A 19,271-nucleotide genomic window follows, 5' to 3' on the forward strand; every position below is an offset into this window, starting at 1 on the left:
AAAAAAAAAAACGAGGTATAACTGAATCAGATTTCGTCAGTTTGGGTTTATTTCAATACTACTACATCACAATAGCTTTAGAGTTTGAACCAACCCAAAAATATATAAACATTTTCAATGTTATAAGAGAAAATTTAGATTGATTTTTTTCAGCAAAACTTGATGATTAAATATAGGTGAAAAGAGTTAACTCAAAGTACTTATAATCTTATTTCATCAATAAAGGAAACAAAAATCTAAAAAGAAAAACAACCAAGTTTTTATGAAATAGTAAAAATATATAAGCATTTCACACACACACACACATATATATATAAACCGTTGAAAAAAAGGGTGTAAACAATAAACCGACCCGACCCGTTACAGAACCCTATCTCAAGGCCTTTACCCAAGCCAATTTCTCGAAAACAGATAAGACACCGTCTCCGAACCCAGACTCCGTAGTAACAACATGGCCTCCCAAGTTTTTCCTCAGGTAACCCCATCTCTTGTTCTTTTTCTTTTTTAATTTTGTTTTTGCTTATATTTCTTTAATTTACATTTTCAAGAAAGAATTTACATTTAATTGTTTGATTAGGCACTGCATATGATCCCGATAAACCAAGTACAGTCATTTAATCCAGTAAAGAATTTTGGGTTCTCTGCATTTCTGTCTCGTGGTCCTTCTCCATTGACGACTTCCAAGGTTTCAGTGTCTGGGTTTCATTTGAAAATCCCGGTTGGCTCAAGTTCCAGTTGTTTTGCTCGAAGGGAATTTGTTGTGAGAGCAGAGTCTAATCCTGAAGGTGAAGGTGAAGTTGAAGCTGAAGCAAGTGAAAATGATGTTGAAGAAGCAGAAACGAAAGCAGAAGCTGAAGAGGAAGTTGAAGTAGGAGAGGACGGAGAAGATAAGGTTGAAGAGAAACCCAAGGAGCGAAGAAAACCCCCGGTTAAACTTGGCGATATTATGGGGGTAATTTGCATTCCAAAGTTTTGTTGATAGTTTTATTTATTTATTTCCTTATATTGGAATTGAGAAGAAGAATAAAAGTTTTCGGTTGCAATTTTCTTGTTCCTTTTCAGTTGGTTTAGGAGTTTAGGAAGTTGAATTGTTTACAAAGAGAGAACCTTTTTCCACAATTTGAGGAGTTGGGTTGAGCTTTTCGAGAAAAAGGCTGAACTTTGCTCAGCTGTTTGAAAATTTTTTTTGAAGATGTGTGACTGATAAATGCTCTACTTAATTTGATGACACAAGTGCTGTTTTCTGAGTAGATATTGAATAAAAGGGCAATTGAAGAATCGGAGAAGCGGAGGCCTGTTCCAGATCTTAGGACTGGTGATATTGTAGAGATTAAATTGGTAACTCGTGTTTCTCATTCTTCCTAATGTATCTCTTTTATGCGATTTAGTTGTTTTTCTTATATTTGCTTCATGTGGTTGATGTTCAGGAAGTTCCTGAAAATAGACGCAGGCTGTCTGTATACAAAGGTATAGTCATGTCAAAACAGAATGCTGGTATCCACACTACCATCCGAATTCGGAGAATTATTGCTGGCATAGGAGTTGAGATTGTATTCCCTGTGTAAGTATTTCTTTTATTACTAATGATAACCATTTCCTTCATCTGGGTGGAGCATAGTGGTGGTTAAATTATTCTGCCAAATTAACTAACTAATGTATCATCTTGAATCTAAGAAAGAGAAATTGGAGTAGCCAGGTTTGTACATAATCTTCACGAATTTATGAAACTCAAGAAAATAAATAAAAACATAGAATAATTTGCAAAATTGAAACCTTAATATAATGTGTGCTTATTGATTCCTATCGCAGTCCTAGATTTCTTTTTGATATTAAGATGATTGACCTTCTGTATCATATGTGAAACTTACCTTTGGTTATTTATCCAAAAAAAAAAGAAACTTGCTTTTTTCTTGCTATACATACCATGTCTATCACTATGATGATTTTACCTTATTGTTTTTATCAAGCAAGTTCTCAAGTTACTTTTCTAAAAAGTGAGATTATCATGAGTGCATAACTGACTACTAATCGTGAGGCAACCGAGTTTGACAATACAGTTAAATTTTTTTTCCAACTTACTGGGCTAAAGTCTTAGTTGATCTGTATTATATATAACTTACCACCTATGTACTAGTTAGTATAAGGATCTTCTTCATATGTGTAACTGCTATTGTTTTATCTCCTTCTTGTCAAAGAATTTCTCTGAACTGTTAATTATTTGCGTTTTACATTTTTGTCCATGGTCCATGAAGTCATGCAGTTGTACAAAATCATCAGGCTTCTTGTGATTTCTGTTTCTATGTGGTCATCACTGGGAAACAAGAGAAGTTGAATTTTCTTGAATATATCTTTTACTCAAACGTGAGCATGATATTGTATGAAAGTTAACCAGCAGAAGACCACTGGAAGAAAGTTTGAATTATCACATTTATGTTGCATGGATTGCGTATTATACCAAGCCCATTTGAGAATACAGAAAAACAATATCTGTTCCATTGGTTTTCGACACCATATTGAAATCTGTAATAAGTTGGAACCTGAATTTAGAATAGTTTATTCCCTAGCATAATGTTTCATGTAATTCAGATGAATAAGTCTCCTGAATTTTGATGATGATTATGCCAGATGTACTAAAGACTCCTTTCTGAAATTTGTTAAACATGATTCCCGATTTATGTTTTCTGTATTGTTGTTGCAGTTACTCACCGAACATTAAGGAAATCAAAGTAGTCAAGCATAGGAAGGTTAGGAGGGCGAGGCTGTATTATCTAAGAGAAAAGCTCCCCAGGCTGTCAACTTTCAAATGAAAGACACTGATGCCTTTCCTCTGGTTTTCTTTCCCCCCATATTCCAAGCAGTTTATTAATTGCTTAGATATTGTAAGAGCTGTAATTCTATGAATCTACCCTTTGTCCATTTTGGTGTAAAATTTATTGTAAACATTGATTTGATTCTGGGAAACTACTAAATCCAATTTTCAAGTTATTTACTAATCATTTCAGTCTGTTAATCCCAATCTTCTAGCCTTGAGATATGCTTCTTTCTTTGTTTATCAAAGGAAACAGAAAAATCTCAGTTTTCAGGGTTCCTGGAGCCTTCCTTCAAAGCAATATTTAAATCTACTTTAATTGCAAAAATGCGAGCCCCCCAATCCCAATCTCAAGTTAAGATACTGGGGTTGGGAAGATTTTCAAAATAAAGTGAAAGAAAAGTAAGATTAATTAAGTAATTTGACATGTTAATCGATTAAATAGCATGATTAGTCGAATAAGATTCAATGAAAATTGATTAATGTGAAACAGAGGTTCACACGTTTAATCCATTAATATTTCATGTTAATTGACTAAAGTTAAAATTTAAATCTAAAAATTTGTTTTTGGGATGAGTTAATCGACTGTAACTGAATAAGAATATAAATTTTAATCCGTAACACCTAGTTTTTCCTTTAAAGTGTTGATGCCTTTTCAATGGGTAATTCAAGATATTGGTTAAATAATAACTTATTCAAAAACAAATTTTGTCTCTCTAGACTCATTAAAAAGAACTTGTCTTTAGAAAAAAAAATCTATGAATAACTAAATAAAATAACTTTTCAAAATAAAACAAAATTAGAAAATAATTCTCATCACTCTCAAGAAAATAATAAATTTTTTTTATTAGACTGATAATTCTACTGCTCATTGAAAACTATTTAATAATTTGATTTCATTTTTTGTATAAAACGCAGTTAAATAAAACTTCATTATATCTTGAAACTATTCGATTAAATTGGGTACACCACCATAAATAGGGATAAGAAAATAAGTCTTAAAAAGAGCGTTACGCAGGTGAAGTTATTTGCCATTTAATTTTGTGACTTTTCATACACTCGCATTTAACAAACGTCTTCTATTAAGGCCTGAAGGCATCTACCTTTCTTTCAAGAAAATTGAATATGTTGCTTTAAGGTTTGATATTAATGGGGAAATACAGATTTCTTGTTAGTATTAAACTTGGCTATTAAACTGACAGCAATATTGACTTTATCCAAGCCTACCCAAATTGAAGGTTGGCTTTTCTTTTTTTTATTATTAGTCCAAGCTTTACCCCTCCTAATATATTTTGATGTGGTACGAAAGTTAATTTCTCCATGGCTACAGATAAAGTAATGGGATGTTGTTATCATGCACCCCATGTTCCATTTCTTATACATCATCATGGTTGAGGGATAATTAATTGTTTAATGCACGGCAAGTTTCTTGGAGAAACAGGTTTTCTGTCTAAACAACCACCATTCTCCCATCACCCCTTTACTTTTTCCTCTCACCGACCTAACACGATCCTCATCCGTGGTCATGACCTAATGATGCTTAGTCTTTTAAAAATGTTTTGTCCACAGGGATGCATGTTTGTTGGTTTTTAAAATGGAAATTGTAAAATCAAAATAATTTTTAATATAAATGTTTTTTTTTTCAATGCATGACTTTATTAAAATTATGTATTTTAAAAGTAGTATAATATTTTTTAAAAATATAAATAAATCATTAAATTTTTATTATATCTAATTAAGTTTTTATATTTATATTTTTAGTTACATAAACTTTTATAACTAATATTTAACTAATTGTTATTGTTAAATTGTCCCTATCTTAGGTAATGTTAAGATGACATGATAATATAATTATGTAATATTTTTACCATCTACGATAATATCATGTCAATATAATATAATTAATTAATTCATAATCATAAAAGTTAATTTGATTCAACATAAAAATATATGAATTGATTGAATATAATAGAATAATAAAAGTTTATTTGAATTTATCTAAATAATTCAAAAATATTTTGAAATATTAAATTTTTAAAATTTTAATTTAAATATTTTGACATTAGAGATATAAATGAAAATGAAAAATCAAACAAATGTGACCCTATACATCTTTTCTTTAGAATTTTCCCACGAAACAATCAATCTATCATGGGTTGCAGTTGTGATGTATCAACTTGCACATGCATCAAGATGGTTGGGTGTTTTCCTATTGAAATCATTGACTAGCTAGGATACATGGATGAGGTTGATTGTCAAAAATATGCAAGCAAAGTACTTTCAAATAATTAAGAGGTCCTACCTTTGATCTTCAAAATTCAAATCATCCACTCAAAACTTTTATGTGACATAAAGCCTCACAAAATTATTAAAAATTAAAAATTTTTAAATTTTCTCTATTTTGTTTAAATATAAAATAAAAATCTTAATCTCTTAGATTTTTCTTTAATGGACAAAAAGAAAAATAAAGTAAACAAAAAGACATAAGAGAAAAAGATAAAGTAGCCCCTGTGCCCGTTGGGATTTGGGTTAAAGGGGACAAATCACAGAAAAACTGAAGTCAAAAAAATGGAAAAATCTTTTTAATACGAAAGTGACACGTAAGACGTTTCCTTTTATTGAGTGCCACGTCATAGGATCCCACTTCCAGGCTGTTACTTTAGAACTGGGCTTCACCTTTTATCTATTTGACACGTGTCAAAACGCATTCTACCTTCTCTTTCCGATAGAGCCGCGCTCCGCCTTTGCCATTCCCAGCAACAGACGGTGCACAGAAGCTCCAAGCCATTTTCCTCTCCCATTTAAAACCTTATTTTCTTTTCCCTCTTTTATTTAAGTAAAAAGAAAAAAAAAGGAGAAAATTTAAATCTTATTCGGACCTCAAACTCCGACTTTTGTGGCGACTATTTGGGTGACTCATTTTCCCACGCCAAAGAAAGAAAAAGGAAGAAAGGAACCTCGGATTTAAGACCGAGCCAGTCGCACCACATGTTAGTTCCTGATTCATTTTCTCTTTCTAAATTAGTACGTTTAATTCTAGTGACTAATATTAACTAAAATTTTCTCTCGTGAAGTTTTTTTTTTTCCTTTTATGGCTTTTGAGGGTTATGTTTGTTGATTTATTATTATGTTATTATTATTTTTGCTGTGATCCTTTAGGTCTGTGAAAGATTTTGGTAGTTGCCTTTGATTGATTTTGTTTTTGAGAGAGTAAAGATCTATTGGTGACGGTGGTTGTGGGGCCCAGTCATGACTGCTGGTGACGGTAATCAGTTGATCTCTGTTCATCCCAATGACCTCAAGTTCATTTGTAAGTTTCACCTTTTGTATGTTTCTACTCGCATGCATGCATGTGAATTTTTGATGTAGCTATGTATGAATACATACATGCATGAAAGTGTATGTGGAGTCGGGTTGGATGTATGTGAAAGTTCGTGTTCAATTCCGTGATTATGTGACGAACTTGGGAGGGAAAAAGTGGTGCAAAGGATTGGTGTTGTGTTGAATCTCAGTTGGAGGGATGCAGTGGAGATGATTATTTACGAAGTTTATGGAATTTGAGGATTATGTTTGAATTCTTGACTTCACCAGGCCCTTGATTGGGATTTGGGACCAACCAGAACTTGTATAAATAACAGTCAATGCGAATTTAATTTGTTAATGTTGAGCTTTTGTTTTTAAGAAAATGCAGGGAGAAGAAAAGCAGTTTAGGAATATTATTTAATCGTTTCTTAGTCTTTGTAACAAGTCATCAATGTTTAGTTACCTTCATTCCCGCTTTTGGCAGCTGGTTTCTTTGTAATGCTAAGAATCATCTTCTTAGTTATACGTTTATTCTTGAAAATTTTGTCAAGAAAGTTTTTAGTTGATCATGTGATTCATGTTTTCAGTTGAGCTGGAAAAGCAAAGCTTTTGTGATCTTAAAGTGGTAAACAACACAGAACACCATGTGGCTTTTAAGGTACTGCTGCTGTTACTGTTGCAAATGTGTATGATTATCTTGTTATGTGTATTCCTATCCACTTTGTGATTTTCTATAATTGTTCGATTTTAATGTTCCCAACTTCTTATCATGTTAGGTTAAAACAACTTCACCTAAGAAGTATTTTGTGCGACCAAACACTGGTGTTGTACAGCCTTGGGACTCATGTGTCATCAGAGGTATTTCTTTTATGATGATCTTTCCAAAAACAATTTCATTCTTGAAAAGTAAGTTCATGATAGAATTTGAAACACAGTTATTTTTGGGTCTAAGAACTGTTCTAGCTTTGCGTTTTAAGATCATTAAGTCGCTTAGCTTGCTTTCCACCATTACTTTTCTCTGTTAGTTAATTGAGATTTTCATATGTTTGATACTGATTTCATTGACGTGCTTGAATAACAGTCACCCTCCAAGCCCAACGGGAATATCCTCCAGATATGCAATGCAAAGACAAATTTCTGCTACAGAGCACTCTAGTGCCTGCACATTCTGACGTGGATGACCTACCAGCAGATACTGTAAGAATGCTGACATGGAGTATAATGTTTCCATTTGTCTACCTTTATGATATTGTCTAAAAACAAACTTGATTTTTGGGCTGTGATCTTCATCTTTGCATCCAGTTCAATAAGGAAAGTGGTAAGGAGATCGAGGAGTGCAAGCTTAAAGTTTTCTATATGTCTCCTTCTTCAGCTCAAGGGAATTCAGAAGATGAAGGATTAAAGAGCTCCTCACAGCAAAGCCCTGATTCAAACTCTGTGAGTCTAATTGGTGATCTGCTTCTTTTTTTTTTTTGTTTGAGGAGGGGGAGGGTTGTGTATTTTGTTTTATTCTATGGAATATTTACGTTTTCAAATTCTTAACCTCACAACACATTGACACATGCACCTTTGTGGTTTTGAGTAAAGTTTCAATTGATACAGTTGATCATCCATTTGGAATAGGTGTTGAAATCAGTACTGATGTGGGCAACTGAAAACTTTCCTCCTAATCTCTTTGTTTGCAATGCTTTTGTTATATCACTTAAGTTCAAAGTCCAAAGTATTGCTGGTTTGTCTGTATAATATTGTAATTTCTAGTATTCTGATGCTGTATGATGTTACTTTAGTTTTGTTGTATAAACTATCACCCTTCTGGCCTGTGACCAGAGGGAAAAAAAATGCATGCATTAAACTTTTGATCATTTATCTGGTATTTGCTAATGGATGTTTACAGTTTGAATGAAGTAGGCATGTCAATATGCAAAATAATGGTCAAATGCATTTGTTTGCCAAGCTGCACATACTCATTGCCTGATTTATATGAGCACATGATTCAAACGTTCCTGTCTGATTTGCATGAGCGCAGATGACTTGAGTTCCTTGTAGCCATTTCTTGTCTATGACCTGATTATTATGGGAGTAAGGACCTTCCTTTTTTTAAAAAAAATAAAATTAAGTTAGTGCAAATCATCATGGTTTGTTATCTTACATTTGCAGCACATCATTGTTATATGCTTGCTGCTTGGCCTTTTATTTAATTATATTTTCTGGTGAAACTTAGTAAAATGCAAAGCCAGTCCGATGTCTATGTCTTTATATTTTACATGTCCCTTCTGTATTCAATCAGGCTGTGCAGCATCTGAAGGATGAAAGAGATGCAGCAGTTCGGCAAACACTGCAGCTGCAACAGGAACTGGTATGTTTTTACTTCAGATTTTTTGATCTTAGTTTTCTTCACAAGTTGACACCTGCTCCACTAAACTCAAAAACAGAAATGCGCACTCACACACAAACGTACAGAAAGAAGAAGAAAACAAAGGAAAACCAGGCTTTTCTAATTTCGAATTTCAGCATTTTGCAACATACATTGAGAATTTTGACGATTGACAGAAGCAATATAAAGGGACATAACATGAACTTGTAATGTAAGTGGTGTCCAATTTCCACCTGGGTCAAATATGGTATTCACTGTTTTTTTCAATTAGAGCTAGAACTGAATGGTGAAACTTTTAATTTGCCAATCCGAACCATTAAAAAGTTATTATCCATACAAGAGCTGTAATTGACCTGTAAACTTTTGATTGCCCAAACTGAGCAAGCAGATTGTCATTACCCTGGGAAAGAAGGGCAGAGGCACTCCTTGATTATAATTTCATTTTTTGTATGTATACATGTTTATGTTCTTTCTGAGGTACAGGCCTACAACTCCGAACAGACATGACCAATACGTAAACAATCTTGTTTTCCTCGAACAGGATTTTCTGAAGAGACGAAGACAACGGAGAAATGACTCTGGCTTCTCCATCACATTCGCAGCCTTTGTGGCACTGATAGGGGTGATGGTTGGCCTTCTGTTGAATCTTTCCTTGTCTTCACCACCACCGATGGAATGAATAGATGCCCTTTTACAAGTGTGGAAACCAGTAATTTTGTCCACTTCATTGTATAATGCCGAATGTTTCTGTTGGATGGAGAGTTTGACCTTCTAGCCATATTCTGTTGATCAGCTGGTTTTTGTGAATGTGTTTTCCATTCAATTGATAAGTTGATATGTTACTCTTATTAGTGCAACACTAAGTAAATAGTTCTAATAGAAGTTTACTGAGTTCAATTTCTTGACAATTGAACCTTTTTTGAGTTTTGATATTATTTTTAAGAAAAAAAAAAAGCATAATTGCTTAGATTGATGCGAATTGGAATCATAAACCATCCACTATTTAATTTGTTGATGCTTGATATATATATATATATAAAATCATACTTAACACTTTACTTCCAACAATTATATTTTTTGAAATACTTTAAACGATCATTGATTAAGGTTATTGTATATAGATTATCGTTTAGAAGTTTAATGGTAAAAGTTTAAAAATTTTCAAAATAAATAAATATATGTGGGTAAAAGTTTAAAATTGTTTAAAATAAATATTTATAAAATTATGAGTATTTGTCTTTTAGAGTTTTTGATTTTTAAATTTATTTACCATTGAAGTGATAATATTTTATGCATTGATAGTGTTTAAAATTCATATATTATAAATTTATATGAATAAAGTTTATAATTGATGCATTAATACAAATAAAATATATTTTGATATATTGCCAGAGTATAATATCATTTAATTATGTAATATCATTTCATAAATATGTAAAAATAAATATTTTTAAAATTATATTACATAAATATTTTTAAATAAATCATTTTACATTGTCCATCGTCCAATGAACGGAAAAATAAATAAATATTTGGGGAGAGGACAAAGGTGTAAATTCAACCTTACACACGTTCAGGATCAGATGAACACATTGGCGGGAAAGCTCGCACGTGCTGAAATCTTAAAATCCCCATCCCGTGCCTGATTCCCGCCTATCTCAGTACCGTCCCAAACTTTTCTGTAAAATTTCCTCCATTTTCAAACCCTAAAATTTCTGTCCTTCCCCCCAGCTTGTCTCCCATCCATAATCGTCATGAAAAGTGACTCGGAACAGCTCACTGAGTCACTAATCCTCCCGGCCAGCAAGTCGCAAAAGGCCTGGCATATTTTTTCTCTTCTAGTCTTCATCGGCAAGCCCACCCCTCTACGGGAACTCGCTTCTCAGTGCACTTTGTTCCCGGCAAGCCCTGCTCTCATTTCCTCCCTCTGTTCCATTCCAAACTCTCCCATCACTCTCTCAAACAAGTATTTCGTCGCTATCTCTTCAACAGGCCTTTCTTTTTTGGCCTCTTACTTAGCCCGAAATTTCACCGTAGCTGAAGCTTTTACGTCGTCGCCGATTCGATTCGGTGGTTTCCAGAAGATATGGCTTGGCAAGAGGAAGCGGGACGGTAATTCCAACAAGAAACATGCTTTTTAGTTTTTCCTTTTTTAGTGTAATTGCTTGTTTATGTTTTTGTTTGACCTTTGAGTGATTTTTCAGCGGTGGATTATGCAGAGGATAAGAAGGAGAGAGAGTTGGCTCTGTCGTTGAAAAGAATTCGAGGTTATTGTACTAAGGTATATGTTGAACTAATTATACACAATAGATCTGTAGGGAAACTCCATGGAATTGCTATGTAGTACATTTGGTAGCTCAATTTGGCTGTATTTTTACTGTATAATGGTGATGATGAGTGTAGATCTTGGAAATGCCATCAAGTAAATCTGTTTTCATTAATTGTCCTTTCAAAGTTATAGTATTCAAAAACTTATTAAGCAAAAAATTTCAGGTAGATGACCATCTAAGTGATGATATCAGCAGACTTGTAGAATTGAGTAATCCGTTGTTCTTGGTAAATAACATTGTGCTCAACCCCTGCTTTCTACCTGAAACTAGTGCTAGACAATTAAGTTGTAAAGTGGACGGTATTGATAATGTGGACACTGAAGTGAGTGTGGAAGACATCATGCAGAGAAATGTCAGCATAGAATTAGCAGCTAGTGAGCCTGAACCAGAATCAACAGTTCCAACTGCAAAACCAGATCATGAGTTAGAAGTTAAAGCAGTTAAAATTCCTCCTGTATATTCCACAGAATGTGATAAACAGAGCAATATATCTGTAGTGGTGGGTGGAAAATTTAATGTGGATTGTACCACAACAAATTTTAGAATTGCAGACAATGAAGTGATTCCTGGGGACAGTAAGAAAGAAGAGAAACTTGATTTGGTTAGTCAAAGCCAAGGCGCAATAGATCTTTCCTCTTCATTTAACATTGACCTTAACGAGGTACCACCTGAAAGGGATTTGGAAAGCAATGATAAGGATATCTGCACTCATAAGATGCCATCTCTAGCTGGGGAACATCCCATTGTACCAGCAGATGTCAGTGTTATCCATTCTGTTGCCAAAATTTCTGTTTCCAAGGAGCAGCTGGCAGAGCCTTCTGTGAAGGCAAAGACTAATCAGAGGGATATGGTGGCTCCAGTAATGCAAACCGCCAGCAGGTCTTTGGGGCGTACCAAGGTTGTTCATACTTACAAAAGGAAGCTGCATGGTGAAAGAGATCATCTATCAGTTCGTGCTGCACAGAAATCAAATCAGAACCATAAGGACATATATGTTAAAGAAAGAAGGGGAAACTCTACCTCTATTTCTTCTCAGGTAAGTTTATTTCATTTTGTAGTTTTGCTGTCTGATGTGGGAAGTAGGGTGCTCTATTTTTTTTTTTTTTGTTTAAAGTGGGAATGTATTCAATCTGCCTGGATTTGGCTTTTGTGTTATTTGAACTATAACTTAAAAACTATGTATGCTTGCTTCAGGACCAGTCAAAGCCAAAAGTACTGCCAGATTTTGAATCTTATATCGTAGAAGAGGAAGAAGGTTCAGGTACCATAGTGTTAATTATTGCTTCTTTGCTTGTACTTCACTCCTGATCTGTTTATCACTATGACCATTTATTGATTGGCTAAGGTGAAAACTCTAATTGGCAGGTGGTTATGGCACAGTATACAGGGCGCGAAGGAAGAATGATGGAACATTAGTTGCCATTAAATGTAAGAGGCAAATTTATATAACAAGCTGTTGCATAGCTGTGCTGCAATGAGACCTGTATTGTATTAAATTTCTGGTGCATTCCCTTGATACCATAATGCTTATGTATTTCATTGCAGGTCCTCATGCTAATGCTCATAAGCACTATGTTTACAATGAGCTGAAAATGCTGGAGCGTTTTGGGTAAGCATTTCAGAAAAAATTCATTTCATGTAAAGAAAATTTCCATTTTTTTTTAAGTTGTTATTAAGCTCTTCTTTTTCCTCCCCTCAATCTTTTCTTTTTTCTCCAATTTCAGTGGTAGAAACTTTGTAATAAGATATGAAGGATGCTTTAAGAGTGCAAATTCTGATTCCTTTGTTCTAGAGTATGTTGAGCACGACAGGCCTGAGGTAATTATTAGAATTTTAACATTTATATTTTGCTTGTTCTTCTGCTTGATCGTGACTTTGTTTCATTGTGCAGGTCTTGAAAAAAGAAATTGATGTTTTTCAGTTACAGTGGTATGCTTATTGCTTGTTCAAAGCTCTTACAAATCTTCATAAACAGGTAGGTGAATTTCTAGATTTGATGCAGCTATTCTACAAAATTACATGTTCTTAATCAATCTTTATACATCTGCAGGGAATAGTTCACAGAGATGTTAAGCCAGGAAACTTTCTTTTCTCTCGTAAGACCAACAAAGGTTATCTTATTGACTTCAATCTTGCCATGGTACGCAGCCCTAGGTCACCTTACATCATTCTACAATTGGACATTTTAGGTTTCCTTTTCCAATATTTTCATGCTCTAATCTAAGGAGTTATAGTTTTGTTCTTTCTCTTGTTTTGACAGGATCTGCATCAAAAGCACAGGAGTATGGGTAAGTTCCTTTTCTGGAGCTTGTAATTAGGTATCCTGGTACTGTTTTCAAAAAAAAAAAAATCCCCAGTGTTGTTGTACTTTGGGCAATGAAGAGGATCACCTAAAGGTTTTTGTTCTCCTGTCTAATACTTCCTCTAATAAAGATTCAGGAAAGTTTTACTCTGGCTGTTAACTATCTACTACAGCCCTCCTTATCATCCATATAGCTGACCCTACATTGAAGTCAAATGCTTAGTTTGCTGTTTGTTCCATTCCAGTTAAATAGTATTCCTTTCCTTTCAATAGTAATTTTTTGCCTTCAAAGTTTCCTGATCTTACTACCTCCTGATTATTAATTTATAATTGATGTGGCATTGTTATCCATTTCACAGACAAATCAAAGTTGGGATATGATGTAAGTTTTAATCGTAATATTGTTCCTACCAAGGCCATTCATCCTGCAAATAGCAGCAAGATTTTAAATATTAAATTATTGGAGGGGATCAATATAAAGGCAACAAAAGACTCCAGGTTAACTTTAGAGCCTAAGAACATGAAGAAGACAGCAGGACAAAGAAAGGCTCGTAATGACTTGAGTAGTTGGAATAAAATCAATAGTCAGGGTGCAGATGGCTCTGGCATCACCTCAGCAAAGGATTTAAGTGCAAGGACTCCTTCAGCAGAAAGGCTCAGAGAACCTTTGCCATGCCAAGGTAGGAAGGAGCTCATCAGCCTGTTGCATGAAGCAATGCAGAGTCCAAACCATGGAGTGTCACATGTTCCTGCTCCCATGAGAAAGCGAGTTGCTGCTTCTCCAGGAAAAATGGATAGACAGGTTCTTCATCTTACTCCAATGCCTTTGAACTCAAATAGCTTTGCTATTGCTGGAGTTGGCTTAGCCAAGAACAAAGGTAAGTGCTCTTCCTGCTAGAATTTTTGCAATTTTGGTTTCCAAGAACAATTTTCCTTAGTAAATTCATTAAAACTTATTCACTTGCAGGGGATGGGAAGTATAAAAGAGAAGGTCCTTGTGCTGGGACAAAAGGCTTCCGAGCTCCGGAGGTAATGAATGTTAAACTTTAGTTTAGGTTTTAATTTAATCCCAGAAAAAAAACTTGTAGGGTTAGCTATCATGGAGTTTCCTGCTGGTGGCCTTAGAGGTTGAATTCATAAAGTGAAAAACTTGTCCAAAAGAAAAATGTTAAATAGCAAATGCCAAATTTTGGGCATTTGACCAACGTAAGAAAAAATGATTTCTGGTATTAAAAGAACTGAAAGATATTGCAAACTGAACTTTTTGCAACTTCAGACCCTGATTGATGCTCCCTCAATAATTGATATTGTTTTTCCATAGAATGGAGCCTCAAGTTGAGTGGTTTGTGCAGGTCTTATTCAGATCTCAACATCAAGGTCCAAAGATTGATATCTGGTCTGCTGGGGTCACTCTACTCTACCTAATGATAGGGAAATCACCCTTTTTTGGTGATCCTGAACAGTAAGAATTCTTTCTTTAATCCTTATTGCTTGATCCAGTTTTGCTTTATGCCTCATGTTGCCAACATCATTGGCACTTTCAGGAACATAAAGGATATCGCAAAGCTGAGAGGTAGTGAAGATCTGTGGGAAGTTGCCAAGTTACATAATCGTGAACCCTCATTCCCTGAGGTATAAATATAATGAATGATCTGTAACTATAATCTATTCAAAAACTAAGTAGTGATGTCTTGTATTGAAGAGTATGATTTTCTTGCAGGACCTCTATAGTAAGCAGTCATTGGCATCTGTGAACCTACGGGAATGGTGTCAAATTAATACAAAGAGGCGAGACTTCCTCCAGGAGATACCAAGCTCACTTTACGATCTCGTGGACAAATGCTTGACAGTGAACCCAAGATCAAGGATTACAGCAGAGGATGCTCTGAAGCATGAATTCTTCGCTTCAATACATGAAAACCTGAGGAAGCATAGGGCAATCAAGCAGGGACTCAGCTTGGAATCTGGGACTAACAGATCCATTAAGGCTTCTCTTGAAAAAGCTTGATCAACTGTGAGAGCATACTCCACTTTTTGAAGGTAAAAGGCAGGCTGGAATCATTTTCTGCAGTTCTTAATTCTGTAAATGTAGTCAAATCTTCAACCCCTGCAAAATTTCCTCTTAACGTTACATGTTCAAATTTTTTGTAACTGTATCCGTTACCCGAAATAGAAAAATGCAAATCCAATAGTAGTTATATATGGTTCATCCACGACAAATTGGTCGAGGGGCATACCGAAAGAAAAAGATCACAGTGAAAGGTCTATGTTTGACCAGAGAGTTCATTGCTTGACAGAGAAAACTCCTTAAAATGCTTGAACTTATTCCTTGGGTCAAATGAGAACTTTCTGGTACGCAAGGTATCAAGTTCTCAAGTAATTTACTTCGCCCAAAGTTTCAGTCATTCCATATCAGCTGGCCAATTTTGATGAATGATTCTCGTTTTTGGAATGACATTTTGGGACGAGCATATTATTTAAATTGAATTCAATAATTTATTGAGTTCAATTTAATTTTTTTATTTGAACAGATGATTTATTTGATTATTTTGATTAATATTTATATTCAAAATTTATATCAAATTGATTAAAATATTGATTTTTTAAAAAATTAATTACTTTAATTTTTAAATGTTTAAAATCAAACTGATCGAATCCACTCAATATTTCTCTCTAAATAAATTTTAAAAGGATAACATTTTAACTCATTTTCGCCGTACTTTAAAAAAAACAAAGAAAATTAGTTAAACACTTTAATTATGGTTTTAATTACTGAATTAATGAAGTTGGGAATTATTGGAGTATAAGTGACGTGGCAATATTTTATTGGCTCACGTGACGCAGCGGCAGCGGAAGATTTTTTGCTTCGTGGCGAAGCGATGTTAGCAATGAAGAGTTTTTAGATCTCTTTGCTTGTCGTTAGGAAGCTTTTAGTCAACCTCTGAACACCGCGAGTTTTCCAGAGCGTTTGCGTTTTTTTCCATTTACCCAATTGCCCCTCACGTTTCGGATAATTTCAATATTTGCCATAATTAAAACTCTTGCTTATCTTAACTTTCCTTCAAATCTTTTTTTAAGGAGATTTTCTAGTAATTAGTCCTAAGACTAAATTCGATTCTTCTTCAACCAAATAACTCGATTACGTAGGTGGGAGACATTCTGAAATTAAAAAGAAAAGGAAGGGCTTTTTCGTAACTTAACTATCTAGAAATTTCGAAGAAATTTTCTGACACTGGCCATATAAATACCACGATCCATATCGTAATCAAAACAAACACAATTCGACAGACTTTTCTTTCATTTTATCTGTGAAATTTCTTGCGATTTCTCTCGTTTTCTCGCTCAACAAACAATGGACGCGTTCTCTTCGTTCTTCGATTCTCGATCGAGAAGCAACTGGAGTTACGATACTCTCAAGAATTTCCGTCAGATCTCTCCTGTCGTTCAAACTCATCTCAAACGGGTAATTTTCCCTCAAATTACGATTTTATGAAGGAAAATTTACTTAAATTTTTAAATTTCGATGTACTTATATTGTTGCGAATTCTCAATTTTTTATTAAAAAAAATTCCCTAATTTTTACTTAGGGTTTTGCACATTTTTTCTTGAGTTAATCTCTTGGATTGAACTCTTTCTTCGGTTCGGAGACTTACTGTTCTCATCTTTATGTGATTCTAATGCTTATTATGATTTTATCTTTGATTTTAGGACAAATTTATCTTTTTAACTATTCTTTAATCCGTATTTTGTTTTCTTGATTATCTGAATTTAGCGTTTTTAATTTGCAGGTTTATCTGACCCTATGTTGTGCGCTGATTGCGTCCGCTGTTGGGGCTTATCTTCATCTCCTTTGGAACATAGGGGGTTATCTCACAACATTTGCAGGCTTAGGAACCATTATTTGGCTACTCTCTACCCCTCCTTATCAAGAGGTAATAGCCCTTCTTGATTTGTCTTAACGATTTTTTTTTTTTTTGCAATTTTAGAACTCATTTTTTTTGTTTGTTATTGTAAATTATGCAGCAAAAGAGGGTTTCTCTTCTGATGACATCGGCGGCGTTTGAAGGGGCTTCGATTGGTCCTCTGATTGACTTGGCCATTCAGATTGACCCAAGGTATACGTCCAATAACTATGACATGGGTAATTTGTGTATTTCTAATTACATATTAAATGTGGTGAAGATACTTAAATTTTGAATCTAAGTTGAGAATTATATTTATTTTTTGTCGCCTTTTGAGGGTAATATTATGCTTACCTAATTGAAATAAGACAATTGCAAATCCCTCAACTCTTTCCAAGGTTATGGGCCTTCTCATTGTGGTGGATGGTTATGCTTAATTGCTATTTCCTTTTACCATTATCTAGACCCTTGAATCTCGTTTGGGTATGTGACTTTGTATGTGTGTTCTTCCTTTCCACTTGATCATAATAAAGGCAAAAGAATGGCTTTAACTAATGATGCTTTTCTCCATTTTGACAGTGTTTTGATAGCTGCATTTGTGGGAACAGCTTTGGCCTTTGCATGTTTTTCAGGAGCCGCTATGCTAGCAAGGCGCAGAGAGTACCTTTACCTTGGTGGCTTGCTTTCATCTGGTGTGTCTATACTTCTCTGGTTACATTTTGCTGCCTCTATCTTTGGTGGTTCCACAGCCCTCTTTATGATTGAGGTGAGTGAATTATTAATTTGGAACTCTTTCTGTTCTGGTGGTTCTTGAAATGCTATTAGGGACTGACACTCCTCTTTATCATTGTTCTCCCAGATATACTTTGGGCTTTTGGTGTTTGTGGGCTACATGGTTGTGGACACACAGGACATAATTGAGAAGGCACACTTGGGTGACCTGGACTATGTGAAGCATGCCCTGACCCTTTTCACTGATTTTGTTGCTGTATTTGTCCGCATTCTGATAATCATGGTGAGTCAAGCTAGAATACATGATAAAACTTTATTTTAATTTTTATAATAACTGACTTGGTTTATATTACCTGACTATTTGTACTAACATAAAACAAACTTGTATTTCAGTTGAAAAATTCAGCTGAGAAGGGTGAGAAGAAGAAGAAGAAGAGGAGTGACTAAATCTTTAAACAGTAGCTGGGAAAGGTTGCTTACTGTCTTGCAAAGATGAAGTCAGTTGGATACAAGGAGTTTTCTTGCGTTTCGTACTGAAGTATCATGTTAATATAATGTCAAAAAAAAGGGCCGTACTGTTTCTGTTTCTGCTGATGGCTTTTGTTTAGAAACGATTGTCAAAGAATGACATGCTAATATTTGCATTTTCTCAAGGTTGCAATTCATTTATTTCCCTCACTACATATGCTAGAAATTAAACGTGATATTCAAACTGCTTGATCTGGTAATTTTATTTGAATAATTAATTTGATGCAAGCCTGTATGACACAGCGATCCCTGCTTCCAAATTTTCCCGAAACACCCTTCCCCCTGTTTACTCTCTATGTGTGTCGGGGTTGTGCCCACCCAGAGTCAGTGAGCACTTTTCAGTTTAATGCGGCTTATTATGACCTCAATATCGGCCCAGACCTCGTCGCAGGGTATCTATCGTGGCTCTAGAGGGTTCTGGCATCTCTCCGGTTTCTGTGGATAGCTCGTTGTTGCAGAGTCAATCGAAAGCTGAGTATGACTAGCTTTCTTGCTTTGCTTACGACGTTCAGTGCTGGGTTTTTCAATCTGGAACTAACAAGTTGCATGAAACAGATTTTCCCTTTAATTTCTAGTTGTTGGGCTGTTAAAGTCTTGTCTAAAACAAAGCGATGTTAAACAATTTCTTTATCCCTTGGCAAACTAAGGATGCACGCCATGGAGCTCAACAAATTCTAGGTAGAAATCAAAGGCAAATAGTATGTATGTATGTATGGTAACGAGCAATTGACTCAAAAATTGAGTTCTACCTGCATGATATATCATGCCTTCTAATGGTAAAACCAGAGCAATTATTCCCATAATAGTTAATTCATATTCTGCAACATGCAGTACGACTGAGATGAGAGTAGAAAGGATATTTAGCCAAAGTCTCATGTTTGTTGGATCATCTCTATCCTGACTTATGATATCGACGACAGGAAGACTCACTCTTTTCCAGGCATCCCTTCATTCCTTCCTAGGAGAGCCTCTTCCTATTCTTGTTGTTTTT

The 19,271-nt window shown here is 34.7% G+C and overlaps 4 protein-coding genes across 4 annotated transcripts; all 4 read left to right on the forward strand.

Moving 5' to 3' along the window:
• Positions 1-331: 331 nt before the first annotated feature.
• Positions 332-2,993, forward strand: LOC110417101 (Ribosomal protein L19 family protein). The gene is made up of 5 exons (XM_021429318.2): positions 332-475; positions 578-952; positions 1,252-1,338; positions 1,428-1,561; positions 2,699-2,993. Exons 1-5 carry the CDS (start codon positions 452-454, stop codon positions 2,805-2,807), a joined length of 729 nt encoding a protein of 242 aa, XP_021284993.1. The 5' UTR covers positions 332-451; the 3' UTR covers positions 2,808-2,993.
• Positions 2,994-5,516: 2,523 nt separating this feature from the next.
• LOC110414814 (Plant VAMP (vesicle-associated membrane protein) family protein) lies at positions 5,517-9,437 on the forward strand. Its single transcript, XM_021426229.2, has 8 exons — positions 5,517-5,799; positions 5,969-6,119; positions 6,700-6,770; positions 6,889-6,970; positions 7,194-7,309; positions 7,415-7,549; positions 8,400-8,468; positions 9,028-9,437. Exons 2-8 carry the CDS (start codon positions 6,059-6,061, stop codon positions 9,163-9,165), a joined length of 672 nt encoding a protein of 223 aa, XP_021281904.1. The 5' UTR covers positions 5,517-5,799; positions 5,969-6,058; the 3' UTR covers positions 9,166-9,437.
• A 723-nt stretch (positions 9,438-10,160) lies between these two features.
• Positions 10,161-15,312, forward strand: LOC110414692 (Protein kinase superfamily protein). Its single transcript, XM_021426063.1, has 15 exons — positions 10,161-10,598; positions 10,691-10,767; positions 10,980-11,852; positions 12,011-12,077; positions 12,182-12,244; positions 12,362-12,425; positions 12,541-12,634; positions 12,708-12,791; positions 12,867-12,956; positions 13,077-13,104; positions 13,478-13,996; positions 14,086-14,147; positions 14,471-14,580; positions 14,663-14,750; positions 14,839-15,312. The coding sequence occupies exons 1-15, from the start codon at positions 10,241-10,243 to the stop codon at positions 15,124-15,126; spliced, it is 2,865 nt and encodes a 954-aa protein (XP_021281738.1). The 5' UTR covers positions 10,161-10,240; the 3' UTR covers positions 15,127-15,312.
• Positions 15,313-16,373: 1,061 nt separating this feature from the next.
• Positions 16,374-18,405, forward strand: LOC110410436 (bax inhibitor 1-like). Its single transcript, XM_021420116.2, has 6 exons — positions 16,374-16,581; positions 16,907-17,050; positions 17,142-17,233; positions 17,600-17,786; positions 17,880-18,035; positions 18,146-18,405. Exons 1-6 carry the CDS (start codon positions 16,471-16,473, stop codon positions 18,197-18,199), a joined length of 744 nt encoding a protein of 247 aa, XP_021275791.1. The 5' UTR covers positions 16,374-16,470; the 3' UTR covers positions 18,200-18,405.
• Positions 18,406-19,271: the final 866 nt, after the last annotated feature.

Source organism: Theobroma umbraticum, unplaced genomic scaffold (genome assembly GCF_002168275.2).
Source record: "Theobroma umbraticum cultivar Fairchild unplaced genomic scaffold, ASM216827v3 scaffold_30.0, whole genome shotgun sequence".
Classification (NCBI taxonomy): Eukaryota; Viridiplantae; Streptophyta; class Magnoliopsida; order Malvales; family Malvaceae; genus Theobroma; species Theobroma umbraticum.